Here is a 16,434-nt window from a genome sequence, read left to right on the forward strand (position 1 = left end):
GAGGCTTTTTGCGGATGATGCTGTGGTGTATCGAGAGGTTGTAACAATGGAAAATTGTACTGAAATGCAGGAAGATCTGCAGCGAATTGATGCATGGTGCAGGGAATGGCAATTGAATCTCAATGTAGACAAGTGTAATGTGCTGCGAATACAGAGAAAGAAAGATCCCCTATCATTTATCTACAACATAGCAGGTCATAAACTGGAAGCAGTTAATGCCATAAATTATCTGGGAGTACGCATTAGGAGTGATTTAAAATGGAATCATCATATAAAGTTGATCGTCGGTAAAGCAGATGCCAAACTGAGATTCATTGGAAGAATCCTAAGGAAATGCAATCCGAAAACAAAGGAAGTAGGTTACAGTACGCTTGTTCGCCCACTGCTTGAATACTGCTCAGCAGTGTGGGATCCGTACCAGATAGGGTTGATAGAAGAGATAGAGAAGATCCAACATAGAGCAGCGCGCTTCGTTACAGGATCATTTAGTAATAGCGAAAGCGTTACGGAGATGATAGATAAACTCCAGTGGAAGACTCTGCAGGAGAGACTGTCAGTAGCTCGGTACGGGCTTTTGTTGAAGTTTCGAGAACATACCTTCACCGAGGAGTCAAGCAGTATACAGGGTGTTACAAAAAGGTACGGCCAATCTTTCAGGAAACATTACTCACACACAAATAAAGAAAAGATGTTATGTGGACATGTGTCCGGAAACGCTTGATCTCCATGTTAGAGCTCATTTTAGTTTCGTCAGTATGTACTGCTCAATGGAGCACGTTATCATGATTTCATACGGGATACTCTACCTGTGCTGCTAGAACATGTGCCTTTACAAGTACGACACAACATGTGGTTCATGCACGATGGAGCTCCTGCACATTTCAGTCGAAGTTTTCGTACGCTTCTCAACAACAGATTCGGTGACCGATGGATTGGTAGAGGGGGGCCAATTCCATGGCCTCCACGCTCTCCTGACCTCAACCCTCTTGACTTTCATTTATGGGGGCATTTTAAAGCTCTTGTCTACACAACCCCGGTACCAAACGTAGAGAATCTTCGTGCTCGTATTGTGGACGTCTGTGATACAATACGCCATTCTCCAGGGCTGCATCAGCGCATCAGGGATTCCATGCGACGGAGGGTGGATGCATGTATCCTCGCTAACGGAGGACATTTAGAACATTTCCTGTAACAAAGTGTTTGAAGTCACGCTGGTACGTTCTGTTGCTGTGTGTTTCCATTCCATGATTAATGTGATTTGAAGAGAAGTAATATAATGAGCTATAACATGGAAAGTAAGCGTTTCCGGACACATGTCCACATAACATATTTACTTTCTTTGTGTGTGGGGAATGTTTCCTGGAAGTTTGGCCGTACGTTTTTGTAGCACCCTGTATTGCTCGCTCCTACGTATATCTCGCGAAGAGACCATGAGGATAAAATCAGAGAGATTAGAGCCCACACAGAGGCATACCGACAATACTTCTTTCCACGAACAATACGAGACTGAATTAGAAGGGAGAACCGATAGAGGTACTCGAGGAACCCTCCGCCACATACCGTCAGGTGGCTTGCGGAGTATGGATGTGGAAGTAGAAGGTCATCCGTGTACAATGGGAACCGTGGGGCCGTTTGTTAAGCTCGGTGTACAGTGGCAGTGTCGGCCAGTGGCTACACGTCGTTTGTGTCGGCGACACGACCGACGCGATGTTTACGTCACGGTGGCGGAGGCGCGCGGCAATTGAGCGGCGGACCCGCGCCGCCCGCGGTGGTGGTGGTGGGTGGCGGAGGGGGCGGCGCTGGCCCGGCGCGCGGCGGCGGCGGCGGCGGCCGGCAGTCGGCGGGATGCGCGCCGCGGTGCCGGGAGCGGCGCTGCTGGCGGCGGCCGACGCGGCGCTGGCGGCGCTGCTGGTGGCGCCGTGCGTGGTGGCCACGTGGCGCGGCTCGTGGGGGCTGCTGGACGCGGCGCGCCTGCCCTGGTGGGCGTCGCTGGGCGCGGGCCAGGCGGGCCAGCTGCTGGCGGCGCTGCTGCAGCCCGCGGGCGCGCTGCCCGCCGCCGGGCCCGCGCTCTGGGCCGCGCTGCTGGCCGCGCGCCTCTACACGGCCGCGCTCGCCGGCTGCTGCGTGGCGGCGTGGCGCGGCGCCTGGATGCTGCTCGACGAGCACGGCGGCGGCGACGACGTGGCGCACGTGGCCGCCTCCGCCGGCGCCAGCGTCGCCGCCCTCGCCGCCCTGCGGTCGCTGCGCAACGTGGCCGCGCCGCCCTGCGCCCTCGCCACCGACCACATCGACGCCTACTTCGTCGTGCCCACGCTCTTCAGGCTCGACGTGAGTGACCGCCGCCGTTCGCGCTTCTCCGCGCGCCCCAGCGCTTGCGGCAGTGGCCGCGAAAACAGCGTAGTAACTAGTGCTATACTTGTGTTTCGCGGGGCCCTCCAGAAGTACTGGCCGAGCGACGAACTCATGACGTCGCACTAGTACACTCGCGACCAGCTATAATACAGGCCTAAGTGTCCGCAGCTCGTGGTCGTGCGGTAGCGTTCTCGCTTCCCGCGCCCGGTTTCCCGGGTTCGATTCCCGGCGGAGTCAGGAATTTTCTCTGCCTCGTGATGACTGGGTGTTGTGTGATGTCCTTAGGTTAGTTCGGTTTAAGTAGGACTCAGAGCCATTTGAACCAACCAGGCATAAGCTCACATCTGTGTGACGTCAGCAATCTATTGTTAATAGTCGGCCGAAATAATGCATGAATCCTGAGACAAATGTTCAAATGTGTGTGAAATCTTATGGGACTTAACTGCTAAGGCCATCGGTCCCTAAGCTTACACCTACTTAACCTAAATTATCCTAAGGACAAACACACACACACCCACGTCCGACGGAGGACTCGAACCGCCGCCGGGACCAGCCGCACAGGAATCCTGAGGCCCGTATTACACTGTAGATCTTTGTCAAAGTCCTTTATCAAAGATGTTGTCGAACTTCTTCGACCAAACTACTTCACTGAAACTATTATACAATCGTAAATTATTTCGTCATGCCGTAGTTGTTCGGGAATGCATGCCTGTACAACAGCATGCGTTGGTGGCGTGCACATTGCTTGAAAAGAAAGAAGAGCAAACGGTGGACGGCGAGAAGGAAAGCTCGGAGTGTTCACCAAAATTTGCTCCGTGAGCTATAGTGCGAGGATATGAAGAACAACGTAAATTAATTGAGGATGACTGAAAAAACATTTCAAATGGTTCAAATGGCTCTGAGCACTATGGGACTTAACTGCTCTGGTCATCAGTCCCGTAGAACTTAGAACTACTTAAACCTAACTAACCTAAGGACATCACACACATCCATGCCCGAGGCAGGATTCGAACCTGCGACCGTAGCGGTCGCGCGGCACCTAGAACCGCTCGGCCACTTCGGCCGGCAAACATTTCAGTATGCCCTGATAAATGTGGTCTCTCGTATTTGCATACACGACAATCTTTTTAAAAATGCCATTTCTCAATTTAATTCATCATAATCGGTGTTTTTGGAAGGTTGGAACTATGTCATTCAGGAATTAAATAATGAAACACTGGACTAGTTACCGATACGTATTTTTTCATGCATAATATGTCGCGTTTCGAGAGTTAATCTCATAATCAAAAGGAAATATTTATGTATATAATTTACGTGATATTTGTATGTGTGTTGTTCTCCCTGTCTTACCGTACAGTTGTGTTTTTATGGTCTGCTGCAATCGAACATATGTCTTTTGTTTCATTTCCAGAAAAATCACATTAATACCAATTTCAATAATTTTACTTGATAATGAGAATAAATTCTCGCGAAGCATAGTGTGAAAAAATACTTAATTGCTCCAGTGTTTCATTATCTGAATCATGAATCCTATTTCTGATACAGACCCGTCTCATGGTTAGTTAAGATTCTTAGCAACAGGCTGTATAGCGCTGGAGTGTCACAGTGTACCATTTTGCGTATTATTCAAATTCAAATGTTCAAATATATGTCAAATCTTACGGGACTACCGCGCGACTTCTACGGTCGCAGGTTCGAATCCTGCCTCGGGCATGGATGTGTGTGATGTCCTTAGGTTAGTTAGGTTTAAGTAGTTCTGAGTTCTAGGGGACTGATGACCACAGATGTTAAGTCCCATAGTGCTCAGAGCCCTTTTTTCTTACGGGATAACTGTTAAGGTCATCAGTCCCTAAGCTTACACACTACTTAACCTAAATTACCCTAAGGACGAACATACACACCCATACCCGAGGGAGGACTCGAACCTCCGCCGGGACCAGCCGCACAGTCTATGACTGCAGCGTATTATTCAAGACACATGTGAACCAGTACATAAATCACCTAAGGAGGTATTGATGAAGGTTGAGTTTGGTTATCTAGAGTACAGATAAACACATTCATTTCACTTATGTACACTTCGAACAGACTTGGCTTTTCACATCTTCATCTCCCTCCACATCCTCTCTTTTTGTACGTAAGCTTAACATCTTCCACAGCGCAGCCGTTTCGAGTGCATCTGATTGCTGCACCTGTTTCTTTGTAAGATTCCATCCGATTTTGTAGTTAGCGTGCCTTGTGTCACGAAGAATTTCGTATTCTTCACACTTTGCAATAATCACTGTGGCTATAGCTACATACCAAATGTAGTTCGCAATCTGTAGATTAAACTTACGAAATAAAGCGAAGCAACATGTGAACGACGGCCCTCGCTCGAACTTTTGTCAAAGATCTTTCCTAAAAGTATCCCTACTACACTGTCAAACATTTGACCAAAGGGCTTTCATAAGTATTTATCGTTGGCCACGAACACTACATTGCTGACGCTGCATAGACGTAAGCTCAGGCCTTGATTTACTGTAGGCCACGAGTAGGTTGGTCCGCCACAATTCGTGAACGCTCGACTCCTCGCAGGGCCCATGAGAAGTCAATATGTAATTGAAAAGGTACCCACTAAAGTTCTTAAATCATCGTGTGCCATTGAGAGCTTGTATGCATTTAAACGCGCAGACAAGTATTATTAATATCGTCTGGAACAGTTACTTCTTTCTCGCTAGAGACGGCTGCCGGTACTCAAGACCTGCAGCGTCACTTGCTGTGACGTACGCGTGACGGCCTGCTTTCTTGAAAGGGGTTGTGTTTTCCGTCACCACCGTTACGAGAATACCGCCGTGTACTGGGTATTTCACAACTGCTATTTTATCAAAAACTGATATTTTGAGACCATAGTTGCGTACAAAATTCAGGTTGTTTCTTGCGAAGAAGGAAAATAGCAGCTAGCCACTTTACACAAATAGCGCCGTTACCGGTTTCGAACCGACTGTTCATCCTCAGACGGCTGTCCACCTTTACACACATTTGGTGACGTTTACATAAGGTTTCGGCTCTCTATTCCCCCTCGCGTCGAAAGTTTACTGCGGTGATGACGCCTTAGAAAATACATCATTATGTTGCAATGTTGTCTGATTCTGTTCACGAAACGATGGTGAGCATATAAGGGATTTTTTTCTTTTTTTATATACAAGGTCGTTATAGATGATTGAAGCAATTTCACAGAATTGCTCTAGGGCTTTGCACACACAAATAAACACTTAAAAAGTTTTTTTTTTTTTGCGTATTATGAGGGCTGCATATGTGGTTCCCTACTGATTCTGCTATTATCAAGTTGATAATCGCGTTCTTCCAACGATCGGCGCAGCATGTCCCTACCAATCTGTCCAAAAGTACTGTTGATCTGAGGTCGCAGTTCTGATAGGTTTTTTGGTAGAGGAGTCTTTCACCTAACCCTACACAACATAACCGCAAGATGTTAGGTCGGGAGAGCCTGCAGGCCTTGACATGAATTGGTAGTCGTCAACCCCACAACAAATCCATCGGTTTCCCAAATTACCCTCCAAGAATTCACGAACATCATAATGGAAATGGGGTGGAGCACCATCCTGTTCGTAGATGAAGTCCACGCCGTCGATCTCCAGTTGTTGCATGAGCTGATTTTCCACCAGACCCAGATACACGTGTGTCATAACGGTCGTTTCGCGGAAGAAAAAGTTTTAAGCCGTGAGACTGCACTGAACACTTTAACTTTTGGTGAATGTGCTGAACAATAGCACGGCTATTCTTTGCCTCGCAGATTCTCACGTCGTGTCTGTTTACTGTGTCATTCACAAAAACTATCCTCTTTCATAAGTTGTGCAACTGTGCCGAAAATTCAGAGCTTCTGACTTTCACATCGGGAATCATCCTTGTAATTTCATGCGGTAAGGCTTCAGATTCAGTAGTATCCTAAACTTTTCAATCGAGCTATTGTGGTACGTTCAGCCCTCCGCTTGTTATGTTGGTAGACTTCAGTGGGCTATGTGTGAGAACGGGCCGCGCGCGTTGCAGAGGCGTGCTGAAGTCTTGAGATGTGCATACAACCGCCAAATGGAATTGGTAATTTCTGAATCGTTGTTGAACTTTGTTCTGAAGTGTCATTGCAGTGTTGAGGCAGAATGAGGTGAAAGCATTTCAAGTACAACATACGCTTTCTCGGCTACTGTCGCTATTTAGCGAAAGTGCTCATTGCTGCGCTCTCATGGCAGAAATCTGAAGGGCGTCTGCAACAATACAGAGTTTTTCTACGAGGAGTATTGCCCTCTATGAGAATATGTCAATTAATGTACCCACAGTGCGTCTACGAAATCGCTTCAGTCATAAAAGTTTTGCATCACCTCGGTTCCGAGAGTTCCGGAACCTGTACAGAAAATTGGAATAGAGATCAACATAAACATCATTTCTGCCCTTTTTATTGCTCATGAAAACCACACATTGCATGTTGTTCCATCATACAGTGAGACCTTCAGAGGTGGTTGTCCAGACTGCTGTACACACTGGTACCTCTAATAACCAGTAGTACGTCCTCCTGCATCCATGCGCGCCTGTATTCGTCGTGGCATACTATCCACAAGTTCATCAGGGTATTGTTGGTCCAGATTGCCCCACTCCTCTACGGCGATTCGGCGTAGATCTCTCAGAGTGTTTGGTGGGTCGCATCGTCCATAAACAGCCCTTTGCAGTCTATCCCAGGCATTTTCTATAGGGTTCATGTCCGGAGAACATGCTGACCACTCTAGTCGAGCGATACCGTTATCCTGAAGGAAGTCATTCACAAGATGTGCACGATGGTAGCGCGAATTGTCGTCATGAAGGTAAATGCCTCGCCAATATGCTGCCGATGTGGTTGCACTACAGTCGGAGGATGGCATTCGCTTATCTTACAGCCGTTACAGGGCCTTCCATGGTCACCCCAAAACAGCAGTGAACGTCCACCTTGCTGCACTCACTAGACAGTGTGTCTAAGGCGTTCAGGCTGACCTGGTTGCCTCCAAACACGTCTCGACGATTGTGTGGCTGAATGCATGTGCGACACTCATCGGTGAAGAGAACGTTATGCCAATCCTAAGCGGTCCACTCGGCATGTTGTTGGGCCCATCTGTACCGCGTTGCATGGTTTCGTGGTTGCAAAGATGGACCTCGCCATAGACGTTGGGAGTGAAGTTTCGCATCATGCAGCCTACTGAGCACAGTTTGAGTCGTAGCACGACGCCCTGTGGCTTCACGCAAAGCGTTATTCAACATGGTGGCTTTTTCTATCAGGGTTCCTCCGAGCCATAATCTGTAGGTAGCGGTAATCCACTGCAGTAGTAGCCCTTGGGCGGCCTGAGCGAGGCATGTGAACGAAAATTTATGCCTATCTCTATCTCCTCCATGTGCAAACAACACCGCTTTGGTTCACTCCGAGACGCCTGGACACTTGTTGAGAGCCCTTCCTGGCACAAAATAACAATTCGGATGCCATCGAACCGCGGTATTGACCGTCAGGCATGGTTGAACTACAGACAACACGAGCCGTGTACCTCCTTTCTGGTGGACTGACAGGAAGCTATAAGCTGTCGGACCCCCTCCGTCTAATTCTTGGTTGTTTACATCTTTTGGCAGGTTTAGTGACATCTCTGAACAGTCTGTGTGTCTGTGATACTATGTCCACAGTCAACGTCTGTCGTCAGGAGTTCAGGGAACGGGGGTGATGCAAAAATTTTTTTGATGTGTGTATGATTCCATCAACCCCGTTTCGTCAGTATTGTATTATGTGCATTTTGACAAAGGTCAGTGTTTTCTGTCTGACTGTTATTCAGAACACTTATTCACTATGATCGTGATGTTGGTCTGTTATATCATTTTCAAGTGATGGCTCACTTTTAAATAGAGGAAGGTTCAAAGTTTCATGTTCGTATATACATTATGCATACACTCAGCATGATCGCTATGCGTTGCTCGAGGAACATGGAAACGGTCGTCCATTTCATTCCACGCGCGAATCAAAAGGTCCCTGTTTATTGGATTGACAGCTTGGCTAATAAGATTTCTCAGCTGTTGAAGTGTAGGTGGTGTTGGTGGGACAAAGACTGTGTCTTTTATGTACCTTCAAAAAAAAATCGCAAAGTGTGGGGTCTAGTGACATAGGAGGCCAAAAGCAATGAACAAGATTCTGTTGTCAACCACTCCCAATCTAGCGTTGTGGAATGGTGTTGGCACGACAACATCGCACCTCAAGGTGAAAGTGAGGTGGGGCGCCGTCGTGCATCAAAATGATATCATTGTAATCTTAAAGAAGCTGAGATGTCAAACAAATTTGCAGCATGTCCAGCTATGACATTCCTGTCACAGTTTCCTCAGCAAAAAACGCAAGGCCCACAAACTTTGTGAACAACAATGGCACAAAACAGTTTCAGTTTATGTGTGTCTGTTTCATGTTAGACGAGGTCTCCCGGATTTTGTGATCCTCAAATTCTTTGATTTTGGCTGTTCACTTTACCCGATAGAAGAAATGTCAATTCACCCGAATAGCTGAGTCGTTCGGAAAATGTGACGTCTGCCATTTCATGTCATGGAGAAATGAAATGCAATATTCGTTCCTTCTATTGATGTGTAAGGCTTCATATGCAGCTGTCGTTACAGAAGGCGCCCCAGCATTCTTTGAGGAACCTGAAATTTCTGGCCTGCCCGTCTTGTGGACTTCCGAGAGCTCCGTGTGAACACATCTCGGATACGCTCTACATTTTAGTTAAACGTGCGTGGGTGACCAGTGTTCTTCCCTCTGCATATGCAACCAGAATCTAAGAATTTTGGATGCCAGTCATAAATCTGCTTGTGTAGAGGCGGCTTCTTGCTGAATCGACGGAGGATTGCGTTGCATTATAACAATGGATTGACTTGGCGCATGCTCCAACACACGAAGTGATTTCTCTTGTGGTGTAGTCACCAAGTTCCTACAAGCAAACAAAAGCGCAGCTGTGTCGAAAATTGTTGTGTACATAGTTCCTCGCAGTCAGCGCGTACACAACTTTCCCACTAGAGTGAGCCCTGCAAAGCACAACAGCGCAGGCACAGCGCTCGTCCGTCTCCACGCTACGAGATGGTGCTCCCATACAGACGGACCAAATTCTGCTTCCGCCGATCCCTGTATTAATATGTAACGCAGCCAATGAGATTGCTGCTAACGTAGAACCTTTTCTCCTCGCAGATCACACTCGCGCAGTGATACCTGAACGCGCGAGGTATTATAACGAGTGTACAGACCTCCAACTAGTCATTCTGCATTTGTCTGCACCAGTCTGTACCAATCGGCATTAGTCTGTACCAGTCTGTACGAGTTATACATTTGTCTGTACCAGTCTATACTCAAGTTTCAGTCTGTGCCTAATAAGATTACCATATTCCTGTACATAGCCATGAAGATAAATGTGTAGACACTTTAGTCAAGTATCAGAGATATACAGGGTGTTACAAAAAGGTACGGTCAAACTTTCAGGAAACATTCCTCACACACAAATAAAGAAAAGATGTTATGTGGACATGTGTCCGGAAACGCTTAATTTCCATGTTAGAGCTTATTTTAGTTTTGTCAGTATGTACTGTACTTCCTCGATTCACCGCCAGTTGGCCCAACTGAAGGAAGGTAATGTTGACTTCGGTGCTTGTGTTCACATGCGACTCATTGCTCTACAGTACTAGCATCAAGCACATCAGTACGTAGTGTCAACAGATTAGTGTTCATCACGAACGTGGTTTTGCGGTCAGTGCAATGTTTACAAATGCAGAGTTGGAAGATGTCCATTTGATGTATGGATCAGCACGGGGCAATAGCCGTGGTGCGGTACGTTTGTATCGAGACAGATTTCCAGAACGAAGGTGTCCCGACAGGAAGACGTTCGAAGCAATTCATCGGCGTCTTAGGCAGCACGGAACATTCCAGCCTATGGCTCACGACTGGGAAAGACCTAGAACGACGAGGACACGTGCAATGGACAAGGCAATTCTTCGTGCAGTTGACGATAACCCTAATGACAGCGTCAGAGAAGTTGCTGCTGTACAAGATAACGTTGACCACGTCACTGTATGGAGAGTGCTACGGGAGAACCAGTTGTTTCCGTACCATGTACAGCGTGTGTAGGCACTATCAGCAGCTGATTGGCCTCCACGGGTACACTTCTGCGAATGGTTCATCCAACAATGTGTCAATCCTCATTTAGGTGCAAATGTTCTCTTTACGGTTGAGGCTTCATTCCAACGTGATCAAATTATAAATTTTCACAATCAACATGTGTGGGCTGACGAGAATCCGCACGCAATTGTGCAATCACGTCATCAACACAGATTTTCTGTAAACGTTTGGGCAGGCATTGTTGGTGATGTCTTGATTGGGCCCCATGTTCTTCCACCTACTCTCAATGGAGCACGTTATCATGATTTCATACGGGATACTCTACCTGTGCTGCTAGAACATGTGTCTTTACAAGTACGACACAACATGTGGTTCATGCACGATGGAGCTCCAGCACATTTGAGTCGAAGTGTTCGTATGTTTCTCAACAACAGATTCGGTGACCGATGGATTGGTAGAGACGGACCAATTCCATGGCCTCCACGCTCTCCTGACCCCAACCCTCTTGACTTTCATTTATGGGGGCATTTGAAAGCTCTTGTCTACGCAACCCCGGTACCAAATGTAGAGACTCTTCGTGCTTGTATTGCGGACGGCTGTGATACAATACGCCATTCTCCAGGGCTGCATCAGCGCATCAGGGATTCCATGCGACGGAGGGTGGATGCACGTATCCTCGCTAACGGAGGACATTTTGAACATTTCCTGTAACAAAGTGTTTGAAGTCACGCTGGTACGTTCTGTTGCTGTGTGTTTCCATTCCATGATTAATGTGATTTGAAGAGAAGTAATAAAATAAGCCCTAACATGGAAAGTAAGCGTTTCCGGACACGTGTCCACATAACATATTTTCTTTCTTTATGTGTGAGGAATGTTGCCTGAAAGTTTGGCCGTAACTTTTTGTAACACCCTGTATGTGAGAATAAGATTGACGTACCAATACCAAAGGAACTTCAGATTGTCAATTGTAAATAGCATCCAGAACCAAGTTCAGTAATTTTTATGCTTGTTATTATTTTAATAAATGTGTGTTAAAATTAATCAAGTTCTGTTTAAAGTTGGTCACCGTCAATCTGCTACTCTACGCGTGCAAGTGGCATTTCTATCGTCTGACCTAACACCAGAAGATAAACACGCCACGATAAGACCACGAGAGATATTTCTGACACTCGCCTACTTCGTTAGAGCGACAGGTCAATTAATCTGATGGTGTGTGTACTGAAGGTTTTACAGTACGCTCACCACAACAATGTTGAACCTTCTTCTATACAGTGACACGCACAACGTGTTTCTATCTTTTATAGTTTCTCGGCAAGAAACAACTGAAATCTGCTCTATCTTGTTGAATCACCAGGTATATCGCTTACATAGCTATCGAAACTTGCGGTTTTATGGAAAATATCTGACCAATAATTCGTATTGCATAAAGTGAACATCAACTGCCTGTTTTCACACAGTGCTCATTTAAATGGTGAGTATTTTCATAACCCCGCCATCGATTTTAACGTGAGTTCGTGTGCCGCAAGAAATACAGCCATGCTTCAATATGAAACGAGAATTTCAGAACCAATCTCTCCAGCATGCACAGACTGCAGTAGTCGGCTGCAGTGCTGACGTCATTCTCAGTCGGTCAGATGCTGCACTTCCGTCGGTCTGTAAAGTTTAGTTCGCGTTTCTGCTCAGCTCCGTTAGCAGGCGCTGCCGGCACAAAAGTTTGAAGAGTTAAATGGCGCAACGATTTTACCTTTCTTTTCAAGATCACTCCTAATTCATCCAGTTCCATTAAAACCAGTAGGCCACCTCCCAGATGAGGACGGACGAGCCGAGTGTACGCAACAATCGGAACTGAGCACAGCGCTCGTGCCTCAAGTGAACCTCCCTACACTCTAGTTTTAACTTCTTTCAGAGCATTGATTTGTGGGATTTAATATTGTATGAGGTGCTTGTATTAGGTTGGTGCATCGTTCCTCCGTAAGATTAATAAATACAACAGAAAGATATATCAGAGACTTTAGTAATCAATAATATATATTCACTATTAGAACAGTCTGCCAACGCTAGAGTAACTTTTCGATTATACTACTATCGAAAATCACATGGTTTTAAAAGGAAGAATTCGTCAATCCATGTTTGGAGTGCGTTTTTATTCGGAAAGGAAGTTCCTTGAAGACTGTTCGAATGACAGCGGCAGAGGTGAAAAACTGAAGGTGCCATATCAGGTGAATAACGTGTGTGCTGAGTGTCTTCCCAACCCAGCTTCTGTATTGTTTTTTTCCCCACACTATCGTGGAATAGCATCACTTCATGCAGTCTTCCTGGTCGTTGTTCTCAGACTGCGTCTGCAAGACGTCTCAATTGTTGACAGTCAATGTCAGCAGTCACAGTTACAACTCCAGGAAGCAATTAGTAGCGCACTACACCGTCGCTTTTCCACCAGATGCATAACACAATCTTTTGTGCATGCAGAGGCCTTTGTACGGGGAATTGCTGCTTTGTTTGGGCTCAGCCATTCCTTTCTTTTCCTTATGTTAGCATAAAGACGACACTTCTCGTCACCAGTAACACTACGGGATAGAGTGGACGGTGCTGTTCACGAGCCAGTTGATGAGAAGCAAGCACAGAAGCACTTACGGACGCCCGCTGTTTGGTTCAAATTGTTCCAATGGCTCTGAGCCCTACGCGACTTAACTTCTGACGTCATCACTCGCCTAGAACTTAGAACTAATTAAACCTAACTAACCTAAGGACATCACACACATCGATGCCCGAGGCAGGATTCGAACCTGCGACCGTAGCGATCGCTCGGCTCCAGACTGTAGCGCCTAGAACCACACGGCCACTCCGGCCGGCGCCCGCTGTTTCTTGTGATTTTGGCTTAGGCCATGCGGTTCCCATAAACCCGATTTTTGAACCTTCCCTATGTAAATGTCGCAGTCTGTCAGTTCTCGGGGATACTGACGTGGATCATTATGGATTAATTCCCTTAAACGATCTTCATCAAACCCCGGAGGTCACTAATGTCAAGACGATTTTCCTTAAACTGCGAACACCATTTTCTCGCCGTGTTCTCTCCCAAGCCATTATCTCCATACACGGCGCTAATGTTTCTGGCTGCCTCCGCTGCTGCCAGCCCTCTATTGAACGCAAACAGAAGAATATGTTGGAATTGTTCAGATTTTTCCACTTGGCACTCCATTTTCTAGCGTCCACAGCTCCAGTCACCATCTACCATCTACAAATGACAAAATGTCAACATGTAAATTCAAATATCGATATTAAACTATAAATAAAAAATGACAATAATAAATAAACCCATAGCAGCGCATTACGAAGATGCGAAACAAAACGCTACACTACGGTACCCCAGCTATGCACCAACCTAATATTAGATTTTGTTGAAAATACAACAAAATTTCAACGTGTTATACGGTTTCTTTCATCACAACTCTTTATATTTGTTGCTATTTCCGTATAATGCTGCTAGTTTTATATAGGCAATCGCTCCAAAACATTTTCTTTAATTTTGTAATATTTACTGTGATACTTATGGTTCCAGCAGCTCTGTTTCGTAAATATTGTAAATAAGTGCGTCACTGCCACTGAGACGTGGAAGCGTTGTCGGTCCTCCCGTTGCGATTACAGGGTGCGTATCACATGGAGTTAAATTTGTCACGTTCGGTGCAACTATGTGATACTTTTACCGCATTTATAATGTTTTGTCGACATAGCATCTCGCATCTAACAAGAACATTTTTAAAATGACGTGGAGTTTTCTATCTTTCACCTGCAATTTTTGAATTATTGTTTATGCACTGGACACGTTTCGGAATAATTCCTGTATCAACAACTACACAGTTCAAAGCAAAAATAAAAATGAACAGTGATTAACAGGTAGTTTCGGTTTACAAACACACATCATGCTTTTTGAAGTTACAACGTGCTGGTGGAGAATAGGACCAGAAACTTGGGTCATTAAAATCTTTGTTTTCCTCCAGTATCCGTCACAGTTGCAATACTAGTAATTTCCTTGTGGTGGGCCGGCCGGTGTGGCCGAGCGGTTCTAGGCGCTTCAGTCTGGCGCCGCGCGACTGCTACGGTCGCAGGTTCGAATCCTGCCTCGGGCATGGATGTGTGTGATGTCCTTATGTTAGTTAGGTTTAAGTAGTTCTGAGTCTAGGGGACTGATGACCTCAGATGTTGAGTTCCATAGTGCTCAGAGCCATCTGAATTTTTTTTTAACCTTGTGGTGACTGGCTTTTGACAATCACGTCCACGTGCGGTGCGTTCAGTTGGAACGCATTCACATTGTATGTGAATCAGTTACAAAAGCTCAGTAAACTAAACTCTACACTGCTGTTACATTGCAAATTATGCGTGTTTCAAAATAAATGACAACTTACTTCATTTGACAGGCTGCCTTTTAGATGAAGGATTACTGCTTTGCTTCCATCATAATCTGGAGCTCAATTCACAATATAATAGAGCCTGCGAAGGTAATGGAATGTAGCAGAATTAAATAAGGCGTTACTGAGAGAATTAGACTAACAAATGAGAACCTAAGAGTAGTAGATGAGTTTTGCTGCTTGAGCAGCAAAATAACTGTTATTGCGTAAGTAGAGCGGATATAAAATATAGGCCGATTATAGCAAGAAAAACTAAATCAGGAATTTGTTAACGTCGAATATAGACATAAGTGTTTTAGGGGTATTTGTCTGGAGTCTAGCCTTGTACGGAAATGAAATGTGGAAGATAGGCAATTGAGACAATTAGAAATGTGATTCCACAAAGCAATGCTGAAGGTTAGGTGGTTAGATCAGGTAACCAATAAGGAGGTACTTAATTGAATTGGGGAAAACAAATTTGTGGTACAACTTGACTAAAAGAAGGGATCGTTTGATAGGATACATCCCGAGGCATCAAGGAATAATCAAACTGGTAATGAAGTGTGGGCTATAGCAATTGTAGAATAAGGAGGTTAAGCTAGATGTAAGCTATAGCTGTTACTCAGGGATCAAGAGACTCGCGTAGTATAGACTAGGGTGGAGAGGTGCACCAAATCAGTCTTAGGACTGAAAATAACGACGACAACCACCACAATCTGCACAAATAAACAGGTCAGCCTCTCTCTTCGGCTTCGCGCTGTCGATGAACGGCACTAATCTACCTAATCAACTGACGGAGGCCTCCGAACCCTAAAAAACTTGACAACGCTCTCAACTATTACAGAGGATTGCAGCCGCAGCTCATTTACAGACGGTAGTCACAGAATATTGAGTCGACACGCCATAGGTTTGATTCGCGTGGTTGTGCTGTTGTCGAGGACTCACCGAGCACACGAGAGTGTGTGTGGCGTCGCTTAGAGCAGCGTATGTAACCCTTTTATGTGCGATGTACCCATAACACTTTTGTTACTCATAGTTTTAGACTCTTTCCCCGAAGAAGGGAATTAAACGTGCTATAAAGCGTTATCGGTCCATTCTTTCTGAGGTACAAAACGACAAAGAGTGCTATCCTACTTGCGACGTAGACATTTTACGTGGCCGTACTTTACAAGTTATGCGCTTATAAGTAATCTCTTCTAGTAATAAGTGGTGGAAGCTTTTATGAACCACAGTCTGTTTCACCACTTGTTCTTGGATAAAACACGCCATACAGAGAGCAAAAATTTCAAATCACGTTCAATGACGACGCTGTCGCTACTATTGCGTTGCCGTAGTTCTTGATAACAAGACAGGCTCCAATGAAACTGTGTACAAGGAAATAGAACCAGTAATGAGCACAATCAGGAAGAAGTGTATCCCTTGGACATCTGATTAGAACTACAGAAAACAGTATTAGCAAGGAATGACAGAAGAGTTGTGGAATATCAAGAGCAACATTAATTGGATCACAGAAATTAAGAAAGATATAAGAGAACTCCAAATTACAGTAGATGATTTTAA

General features: G+C 45.6%; 1 protein-coding gene across 1 annotated transcript in view; it reads left to right on the forward strand.

The window, feature by feature from the left end:
• Positions 1 to 1,707: 1,707 nt before the first annotated feature.
• Positions 1,708 to 16,434, forward strand: part of LOC124620188 — a 316,968-nt gene continuing 302,241 nt past the window's right edge. Inside the window, exon 1 of the mRNA XM_047146858.1 lies at positions 1,708 to 2,328. Coding sequence (XP_047002814.1) covers positions 1,708 to 2,328 — 621 coding nt within the window. The remainder of the gene's footprint in view (positions 2,329 to 16,434) is intronic.

Source organism: Schistocerca americana, chromosome 6, assembly GCF_021461395.2.
Source record: "Schistocerca americana isolate TAMUIC-IGC-003095 chromosome 6, iqSchAmer2.1, whole genome shotgun sequence".
Classification (NCBI taxonomy): domain Eukaryota; kingdom Metazoa; phylum Arthropoda; class Insecta; order Orthoptera; family Acrididae; genus Schistocerca; species Schistocerca americana.